The sequence below is a fragment of the Manis javanica genome, chromosome 10 (genome assembly GCF_040802235.1).
Source record: "Manis javanica isolate MJ-LG chromosome 10, MJ_LKY, whole genome shotgun sequence".
Classification (NCBI taxonomy): domain Eukaryota; kingdom Metazoa; phylum Chordata; class Mammalia; order Pholidota; family Manidae; genus Manis; species Manis javanica.
In genome coordinates, this window is record NC_133165.1 from 111,998,342 (window position 1) to 112,009,247 (window position 10,906).

The 10,906-nt window shown below is 38.8% G+C and overlaps 1 protein-coding gene across 6 annotated transcripts in view; it reads left to right on the forward strand.

Moving 5' to 3' along the window:
- The window catches only part of XPNPEP3 (X-prolyl aminopeptidase 3), a 59,610-nt gene extending 49,074 nt beyond the window's left edge, over positions 1 to 10,536 (forward strand). For all 6 annotated transcript variants that reach the window (XM_037006892.2, XM_037006894.2, XM_037006893.2 and 3 more), the window contains 4 exons: positions 3,454 to 3,539; positions 7,016 to 7,196; positions 8,230 to 8,350; positions 9,731 to 10,536. In XM_037006892.2, coding sequence (XP_036862787.1) covers positions 3,454 to 3,539; positions 7,016 to 7,196; positions 8,230 to 8,350; positions 9,731 to 9,897 — 555 coding nt within the window. In that variant the 3' untranslated portion in view covers positions 9,898 to 10,536. The remainder of the gene's footprint in view (positions 1 to 3,453; positions 3,540 to 7,015; positions 7,197 to 8,229; positions 8,351 to 9,730) is intronic.
- Positions 10,537 to 10,906: the final 370 nt, after the last annotated feature.

Sequence of the window (10,906 nt, forward strand, 5' to 3'; positions counted from 1 at the left end):
ATTTGCAACATAAATAGAAAATACCAGACTTCCCCAAAGTGATCATATCACTTTGTCTTTAAGTTTTTTAAATTATTCACAGTATTTTCTTACCTTTTAATCTTTTATAATTGTAGTTGGTATGCTCTTGATGTATTTTGCCTTTTCCCTTTATTTCTAATCTTATGAGACAGTTTCTTTAAAAAGTAAACATACATACACTCTATGCATCAGCAGTTTAATTTATATGTATTTTTCCAAGAAAAAATTAAAACACATGTACACAAAATGCCTTGTACAAGAAAGTTGATAGCAAGTTTACTTATAATAGTCCAGGCATCCATCACTAGGGTATTAGATAAGAAAATTGTCATGTGGTATATGCTTAAAATAAAAAGGAGTAAACTACTGCACTACCAACAACATAAAGATCTCAAAAGAATTAGGCTTAATGAATAAGCAAGAATGCAAAAAATTATTAACTATATGATTCCATTTATATGAAATTCTAAAATAGGCAAAACTAGTCTCTGGTGGTAGAAATCAGATCAGCGCTTGCTTCTGATGGGGTGGGTTGACTGGGAAGAGGTGTGAGCGTGTGGTTACATGATATATGCATTTGACAAAACTTACTTAACTATATACTTCAATATGTACATTTCACTGTATGCAAATTGCCTAAAACACAGAGTTGGTCTTTTAAAACCAACTTCTCACATCATAATGCTATTTTGTCTTTGTTTATTATCTCATTACATCATGTCCTTGCCTTTATTAGTTTCACCCTTCTACTGTTTGTGTTCATTCTCTTGTTTTTTTCTGGTTTCTTAAATTAGATGCCAGACTCATTAATTTTCATCCCTTCTTATTTTCTAATTATAAGTATTTAAGGATAAATTTCTCATTTTCATTATATTCCACATTTTTAAAGTTGTGAAATGCGTCACATATTAAAGCAATAAATGTAATGTACTGTTTTAAAATAATAGTAATAATAGTAAAATGAATCACCATGAATACACCATCAAGGATAAGAGGAACATTGCTAGAACCTTAGGAGACTGCTGGGCAACCCCAGGCACACCCCGCTTTCTGTCCCCTACCATCTTGTCATTTTTTTTTTATTCATATCTTCACCAGTATGTCTATTCATAAACGATATAATGTTCATTCTTGAAAAACTGGAGAATAAGCACATCTAGCTTGATAGGGAGAGAGAAGTATTGTTATTAGATAAAGTGGCCCAAGAGAAACTAAGCTGGGAACTTCTAGGTCATCGTCTGATTGTCTGAAATTTTGTGAGTGCCCCTTCTGGTACAGTCAGTGTGCAAGGTCACCAACACGTTGAGAAATGCAAAGGACTCTTGGGGCATCTGGAAGGGCTAGTGGAGATCAGACTGGGCATGTGGCAGAACTGCAGTTAGAGAGGGCAGGCTGCCCTGTGGTTCTGCCACCGAGCTCACCACAGCTCCATCCAGCTTGCAGGAACAGGTCAAAGCAAGACCTTCTGACAGTTGGTTCACCTGCTCATGTTCACCTTTTCTTCTTACATCTCAGATGGCCTTCCTGGGATCGCCGTCCTTTGGCCTGAAGAACCTTCTTTAGGTGAAAGTCTGTTGCTGATAAACTTTTTCCATTTTTGTTTAGCTGAAATATCTCCATTTAATTCTCATTCTTGAAAGATGGATATGCCAAGAAAACCCTCTTAGGTTGACAGTTATTTTCAGTCTTCAGTTTGATACTATTATTCCCCTTTCTTCTGACTTTCAGAGTTTCTGATTTAAAAGGGAAAAAAACACTAATTATTCCTTATGGGAAACTCTTTTTGTTTAGGATTTCCTTTGGTATTCTTCAGTTTATATGTCTAAGTATAAATTTATTTTTATGTATCCTTAGGATACCTTCTTCCTGGATCTGTGGATTCATGTCTTCGTGTGTTCTAGAAAATTCTCAGACATTATTTCTTTATAGATATCATCTCTCTTACATTCTCTCTATTCACTCCTTCATGACTTCAATTAGATGTATGTTAAACCTTCTCATTCTGTTTTCCACAAGCTAACTTCTTTTTCCTGTTACCCTTGCCTTGTCTCTCTCTATCATGTTTCTAGAAAGGGGATTGGGTATGTCTGTCTTCTGGGAAACTAATTTTCTCTTCCATTTTCTAAACTGCTGTTCCATCTCCCTGAGTGTTTTATTTCAGCAGTTGTTTTTATTTTCATTTGTTTCCCTTCAAATCTGCATAGTTATTTTGGATTGTCTACTGTTATTTCTTCATCTTTGCGATTCCATTCTTTATCTCTTCAAACAGTTCATAATAGCTATTCTAAATCTGATAATTCCCTTATCTGAAGTCCTGAAAGACCTAAGTTTGGCATTTGTGGTTCCTGCTGACTCTCACACTGACCTACCCCCTTTGTGTGACTGACAGTCTTTTGGTTATGAGCTCATATTTGTTTGGTGTTATTTTTTGGATATCATGTAAGCCCAAATTGGGGGAAAATTTCCTCCAAGAGTTGTTTGCATATGCTTGCCAGAAGCCAGGTGGTCCTAATAATCTGGCACCATTTTATCCCCTGTGAGCATCCTGGATTCATGCAGGAATCTCCAATTCATTTTCCCTACTTTTTGCTATAGGACCTCAGGGCAACATCTCCTTTCCTACATATACTCTGTTGTAACACTTACCTCATCACCAGTCAAACCTCTAGTTTCACTTCTGGTCTGTCTTTTTTCAAGAGAGGAATAGTCTTCAAGATGTATCTTATATTATGTAAAGTCAACATTTTGTAAAGTTTATTTTTATCCAGGATTTAAGTTGTTTCCTAGCAGGAAATTCATCTGTCATTTTGCCAGAAAGAAAAACCACATCCATTCTTTGAAGTCATCATTCCATATGTGTACTCTTTTGACCATGTGCCAAGTTCTCTGCATATTTAGATAGGAATTTGGTATGCCCTGAATTTAAGGGCAGAAACAGTGCATTTCAATATTAATATGACAAGTAGCAAGATAGAGATACCCAAAGTTTTCTTTTTCCCCCACTTACTTTGATTAAAGTTAAATGGGTAAGGGTAATTGTATTTGAATAAGGCCCTGGATACCGATTTAAATAGTGGTATCCAATGATAATGGTAACATTTATAATGTGCTGTTGTTTGCACTTGGTAATTCAAACCCAAGCAGTCTGGTTCCAGAGCCTGTGCACTTAATCACTGTGCATGGCACCTTCCCTGAGCCAATATGAATTCATTTGAAAAATTTACATGCTATTTCTTGTGAAAAGGAACCAGAGAATATTAATCGCCTTTAAATTATATATATGTAAAATATATATAAATGACACATATAAAATAATATGTAATATACATACATATATATATTAAAATGAATGGCTCAATGAAGTTCAGTTAGGAGTAGAAATGACTGACAGTCATGGGGTCCCCTATCTGACCTGTCTCGCTTTCGTTCCAGGACGGGGAAATGGTGCTGCTGGATGGAGGCTGCGAGGCCTCTTGCTATGTGAGTGACATCACCCGCACCTGGCCTGTCAGTGGCAGGTGAGGCTTCTACAGATCACACTGCTTCTTAGGAGTATGAACTAGAAAATGCTTATATTTGGAATAAATAACTAGAGAAATACACAGGTCCCTTCTAGTTCAGGTTAACTGTCTTTGCAAAGTCTCCTGATTATTTTCTAAGAATGTTTTATTCATCATGTCACAGGATTAGGCACCTGGAAATACCTAGTTAACACATATACACACATTAAAAAAATTTTTTTTGAAGTTTTTATTTTCAGATTACGAAAATAATATTTAGGTAATGGTAGAATCGTGTGGTCAGATTAACCCTCCATAGATAATAATTAGAAAATGTGGACAAAAACAAGTATTTGAAGGTACCAAAGAGCTTCTAAACACTGGCAGAAACTGAATTAAATCTGTCCTTGTTAGAACTGTAATGGGTAGGACCTAAATGATTAGGGCTTTTTGCCTGAAGGCACTCCCCAATCCACACAGTTCCCCAGTCTACACAGTTTGGGTGGCAGAAAGCCACAGCCTTATTGGCTTAAGGTATCAGAGGACAGTGTTAGATCCATTCTTTGAAGTCATCATTGCTATATATGTACTCTTTTGACCATGTGCCAAGTTCTCTGCATATTTAGATAGGAATTTGATATGCCCTGTCTTTAAAGGCAGAAACAGTGCATTAAGTCTTGGAAGAGAGGTTGCCACAGAGGGTGAGCTCCAAAATGTCTTTATAAAATATTCTAAAATTATTGGCTGATCACTAAATTATATGTTGGGGAGGGACCCCAGGAGGCTCAGCAAAATACCAGCAGCTAGAAGTTGAGTGGACTGAGCAGAGATTTTAGTTACTTCCCACTGAGAGCAGAGTTTGTAGTTTGAATCCAGCCAAGTTAACAAGTATCACTCTTCAGAAGAACGTAATAAAATTCCAGGATCTCTACGTTGTAGCATTCATAATTTTCAGTGTTAAGTTCTAAAAAATCACTAAAGATGAGAAGAATCAGGAAAAATGTGACCCATAATCAAGAAAAATACAGTCCATAAAAACAGATCCTGAATAACCCTAGTATTACAGTTAGCAGGCAGGGACTTTACAGGAGCTATTATAGGTGTGTTCAAGGAGTTAAAGGACAATATTAGCTTAATGAGTGAACAGATGAAGAATCTCAGAAATAAGATAAGAAATGAGAACCATAGGTTCTAGGGAGATAGCAGCAAAAGCATAGTTTTTCAGTCTCTCCAAATTATGAAATAGATACAGAAACAGAGCCATTAGGTAGCAAAACCAAACACTAGGCGACAGGGTATTGCTACAAACCTCAAAACACAAACAATTATGAACGCACACACAGCCACAAGGCCTGCATGAGTATTTGTGTGGAAGGAAGGAACGGTGAAGGTGGGGGGCTATCGACAGACCTGAGAACAGAAGAACTCCCCAACAGCCAGCAGCCATTCACTGGAGGGAATGATGAGCCAGTTTGAGGACAGAAGCTGATACAGGAAGGATTTGCCACTCCAGTGGCCCAAGAAAGTTTGAAGGTCCTGGGCCCCCTTGTAGGACAGGGGCTCACACTGAGGAGAAACCACTGGAAGTGGAATCAAAACTGAGCAGGCTAGGGACAAGAGAGAGGATGGAGTGGGGTGATCCAAGCGGAAGTGGAGAGGAGGGCGATCAGAAAGCAAGCTGACACATTTTTTTACCGCTGCACCAGAGCGACAGAAGAGTGAACGGGCTCTGTGAGGTTGAAAAGATCTTTCCTGAATCCTGCCTCATTCTGAAAGTTCAGGAAGAGTGGTTTTGTCTAGGTTAAATCTCATACAAAGCCATTAAAAGCAAAAAAGACAAAGAGGAGCAGAATAACATCCCACAGATAATGAAAGCGCATCAGAAAGACATGGCTATAAAATACATCAAAAACAGTGGCCTGCTGTTTTAAAACAACCTAAAAGTTTTTAAGCAACCATTCAAGACATGAAAGAACATAAATCAAAATATAAGAGATGAAGCAATAATACTCAGGAAAGAATTGGAAATAAAAATCACTTAAGAAATAAAGGCTACACTGGAAGGTACCCCATAGCAATGAAGCACAATAAAGCCTTAATAAGAAATAGAAGATGAAAGGGAAAAATAGTATTAAAAGTCAAAACAAACTAAAAAGTTTATAGGCCAACTGGCAAATATTAAAGATAGGCAGAGAAGTTACAACATACACATAAAGGAAGCCCTGAAGAAGAAAACCAAAGCAAGGGAACAACAAATAATGAAAGTTCTAATTCAATAAAATTTTCCTGAAATAAAAAAATATATATATATCTGAAACTACCTTTGAAAAAGCACATCATCTATCAGAGAATATCAACCCAGGAAAGGCAACACCGAGACATTCTAGTAAAATTCTGAACCTGTAAGAAAAAGAAAAATTCCTTTGTTAATCTAAGGAAAAAGAACACAGGATTTATAAAGGAAGGAAATTAGATAATTGTCAGACTTTAAAAGCAGTGCTTTATACAAGAAGAAAATGGAGTAACATATTGAAGAAGCTCAGAGAACAAGTTCGAGCCAAATATTTTATCTGCCCCAAAAGCAACTTTATCTGTAAAGGAAGGGCACAAATTATTAGGTAGGAACTCAAGGACTGTTTCTCCCATGAAGGATCTACTAGAGCTGTGTGATCCAGTGTGGGGCCACCAGGCTTACGGGACTGTTTACATTTAAATTAATCGAGATTGAATCAAATGTACACTTTAGTTTGTCAGTGGAACTAGCTACATTTCAAGTGCTCAGTAGTCACACGTGGCTAGTGGGTTCCCAGGACCACACAACACCACAGAAAGGTTTAAAACATTTTTTTAGGATGGATTCTCAGAGCAGAATTACAAGCTGAAACTTTATGAACCTTTGATTTAAGGTCTTTGACTTAATGAGCAGTACTAATTTATACTCCCATCAACAGTGTATGAATACCACCCCAAATTAATTCTTTCTCATTTTGCCCCATGATTGCTAAAGAAATTACTACTATGACGACACCTAGTAGCTAGTAAGTTACTAGTAACCAAAGTATCGACCAGTTATCCTTGACATCTGCTTTGCCTGTGAGAAGTGGATTCCTAGGCTTTGTGGGGTTTTTTCTTTTTCTATTGTTTTCAGTTTTTTGGTGTTTTTGTTTTTTAATGGTGAAAAAAAGGGAAAGGATCAAGGATGAACTGGCCTGGCCCTCGGACTGCAATCATGGCTGGATGCATCTTCTAGCCTTACCTTATGCATGTTCTGCTGACCATCTGAAGGAGCCCCAGCCTGAAGGATTATTGTTCTTCCTGTTGAGCGTCCTGGGCATAGTTAGGGTCCTGCCAATAATGATATATATAGGTACTGACTGAATGCCAGTAATGCCCCATCACCATTGCCTTGCAATTTTTCTAAGCAAACTTAGAAGCAAACTTCCTGCAATATCAGATTTTTCCAAAATCAGATTTTTTGGTTTTCCTGTCCCCAGGTTCACAGCTCCTCAGGCAGAACTCTATGAAGCTGTTCTAGAGATCCAGCGAGAGTGTCTGACCCTCTGCTCCCCTGGGACAAGCTTAGAGACCATCTACAACATGATGCTGACACTGATAGGGCAGAAGCTTAAAGAATTGGGAATCGTGAAGAACATTAAGGAAAATAGTGGTTTCAAGGTACTCCATTCTTTTGACCCCAGTTCTCAACTTGGTTTTTGGCTTATATAAATCTAATTCGATTTAGAAATGGTCTTTGTGATTGTTCATCTGTCAGAAGGACTTAGATTGTAGATTAAAACAAAGGGAGTCAGTACTTACATTGGCCAGAAGATGGCAGCACCTTCTGGCTCATTGCATACTGTATGGCTCGCTCAATTGGCAGGAAACAGTCTGGTGCAGACAGGGTGGAAAAGGACACAGAAAGGAGGAGAGGTCACCAATTAATCCCTTTGTGGTGATTTTGAAAAGGTAGAGGTTGATGTCGAGTGGGAGAATGTTGCATCGGTGACATTTTTGAGACCCAACAGTATCCTCAAGGGCCACTTCTTTAGTGAATTTCATCTGCAGCTGAAATATAATGGTGTTCAGTAAAAATGTAAAACCTTGGCATTCAATTAAGATGCTGAGTGGTCAGGCTATTAAGGCATCTCCCATCTCCAAGTTTAGGTTGCCAAGGATTCTTTTCTCAATAGGAAAAAAGCTATAAATTTCTCCTGCTCAGGCCATAGATCTTTAACTAATGGATAAAAATATCCAAGATGGTAAATGCCTAAAAATTACAGTGTTATTTGATGTTTCAGGCCTACTGCCCCAGTTGCTACGAGATACTTAGGGTCTCTAGAGTAGGCTTCCTGAGAGGCGGGGTGTGACATTGAAAAGTGAACTATTCTAAATTAATAGTTATCTTCCATCCCCCAAGAAAAAAGATGTTCATTTGCCATGGGCATTACTAGGGTTACCCAAGTCAGGGTGTGTGAAGTATATTAAATTAGTGGGAATGGAAATGTGGATTAGTTAGAATGCCATTGGCAGATTTGCATACAAAAGGTGGTACTTGATCAGGTTTCTTAAGCATTAACCCAAGGATAGGTTAAACATAAGTGGCAGAACCATGGGAGAAGTATTAACACACATCTCACTGATTTATACATGCCCAGCTTTCCCTTAAAGGGTCATTGCTCTAACAACACTGGTAATTATCTTTCCCCAGGCTGCTCGAAAATACTGCCCTCATCATGTTGGCCATTACCTTGGGATGGATGTCCATGACACTCCAGACGTGCCCCGTTCCCTCCCCTTACAGCCCGGCATGGTAATCACGGTGGAGCCAGGTAAGGGGGGCTAGTAGCCTCTCACCCCTTGGGACACATAATAGTAGTATCAGATCGAAAGGTAAACATCATTTATTGTTACTTGACCAACATAATTAAATTAGGAGAGATGGGAAAACGGATCTCTCCAGTGTAGAAGGGAACTTTTAGATTTTTCTTGAGCTTTCTTATTTAACATCACACAGTTTGTTTAATTTGACTTCTCCAATAAACAACAGATGGAAAATACTTCTAAAGTAGATATTAAGAAATAGATCTTTGTTTTTAACCCTGCCTTTGCCAGGGCCAATTTGCACGAGTCTCCTATGTAGTAGTGGTGGGCTGGGCTCATGCTTCTGAAGCCCCCTGTGCTCTCCTGCAGAAAGACACTCCATCTAATGGTTCCTTAGCTTGAGTGCTACCAGGCATTGTGCAGAATTCAGCAGGAAGTCGTGGCCATGGCAGAGTGTGAAGACTGATGTTACAGGAGTTGCTTTTTAAACACTAATGCTGTTTTTATCACAAAAAATGGATCTCAAGCCTAGATTTCAAGTGTTTTCATCTCTAAATTCTACAAATTATAGGTGGGATGTATCTTTCCTACCACCTTTGAACCCAGCCATCTGTTGCTCTCTGGCCTTATGTACCATTCAGTCCAGTCTGGTTGGTACCTGGGTGCTTCCTTAGACCTTGACTGTATTTCCCTTGGCCTTTTTATCACAGGGCAGCATCATGACTGTAGTGGAGGAAGTCTACAGTTTCTTTAATATGAAAAGACCTGTTGACTGTCTGACTTCATGATTAGAGAGGGCTCCTTGGGCTCCTAGAACTTCACACCATGTCCATTGAAGTCTTCTTATTTCACTCATGTACGTCGGTTACATTTATGGCTTATTTGAGAGGGCCTGTTTGAGTGTTTGTACAGCTTCTGGTTGTTCAGGCTAGTGATCTCTAAATAGGTGTGTGTTTTTAATGCATTTTAAAATACCTTATAACTTTATTTTAGCAAAGTTATCTTTTTCCAGGGGAACTGTAAGGCAGAGAAAGAATGCATTTATATAATCTACTGGTTCCCAGCATATATTGACATACTCATAAGTTTAATGGCCTGCTTGAGTCTCTAGAATATGACAGTCATGATCAACAGTTGTATGGAGCCTGTAGTCTAGTATATAAAATAACTATAATAATTCTAGTAATGATAGTCAACATTTATTGACCATTATGTGCCAGACACTTTTATATGTATTATCTTATTTCAAAACGCCTCCGCAAGTCTAGGTAGGTTCTGTTAAGATCCCAGATTACAGATGAAGTGTCACATACAGAGGCTAATTTACCTTCTCCAAATCATCCAGTTACTGCCATTTATGAACACCACATTCTTTTTCTCACTCTTAGGCATTTATGTTCCGGAGGATGACAGAGATGCCCCAGAGAAGTTCCGTGGCCTTGGTGTACGAATTGAAGATGATGTAGTGGTGACTCAGGACTCACCTCTGATCCTTTCTGCAGATTGTCCCAAAGAGATGAGTGACATTGAGCAGATATGCAGCAGAGCTTCCTGAGCCTCCCCACAGCCCCCATGCGCCTCAGGCTCAAGAGGGGTGTCCACTGGCATCTGTGCACTCCTGCTTTCTGAGTGTCTCCATGTGAACATTTACACACATGTCTGTTTGGGAGGGTGGCAGCTGTGTGAGTGTATATAATTGTGGATGTGGTGTTTTTTTAAGTAGCTAGAAATATGGAAAACTGAATTGTTGAACTGTATGTCACTTCAAACTTTAGTTACACTAATTCTATGGAATTAATGACTCAGGTAAGTTTAATTTTTAAAGGTAAAGAAAGATTTTTGTTACATATGTCGATGTATTCCAGTTAACACATTTAAACATACAGAAAATTCTCTCTCTCTCCATGTCTTCCCTTTCTGCACTTTTGATGAGATCTACCCAATAATGTAAGATGTCTGTGTAATACTTGTATTTTGAGCTAACTGCCAAGGTCCCTGCTTACACTAAAAACTACCCATCAGTCATTGGGGGTGGCCAGTAGAGATCTTCTGTAATTCTTACCTACCTATTCCCCATCCTGTGTATCTACTGGAGCCATATGAGCCCTCATGGGCACTGGTGTCCTGCGGTCCCACCATTCAGCCACAGTGCAGATTCCAGCAACACTAGCTATTAAAAAAGTTTTGAGTCTTTCTTGCTCTTTGGTTGCCTAGAGTCTGGAAAGTGTTTAGAAACTTGATAAGGAAGGAAATGAAAGAGAAGAAAGTATATGTGTGTCTGCTACAGATCCAGACCTCCATCTGTCTGTTCTCAATCGGAAGATGATTCCTTCCCCAGACAGCCATGCTTCCTTTGTAGATTCTTAGTGCACTGACCCTCAGCACACCCTTGAAGCTGCTGTCCTGGCCTTACCTTTTAACCTCAGATAAATGGCATCCATGTTTCAGAGAGATACCCCTGTTATCATTCTGTGATTTTCTCAAGTGCCTAAAAAAAAATCAATGTGGACCCCAGCAAGTACCTGTAAACACCCAATGACCCTGTCTGTCGGATGTTAGCGTTG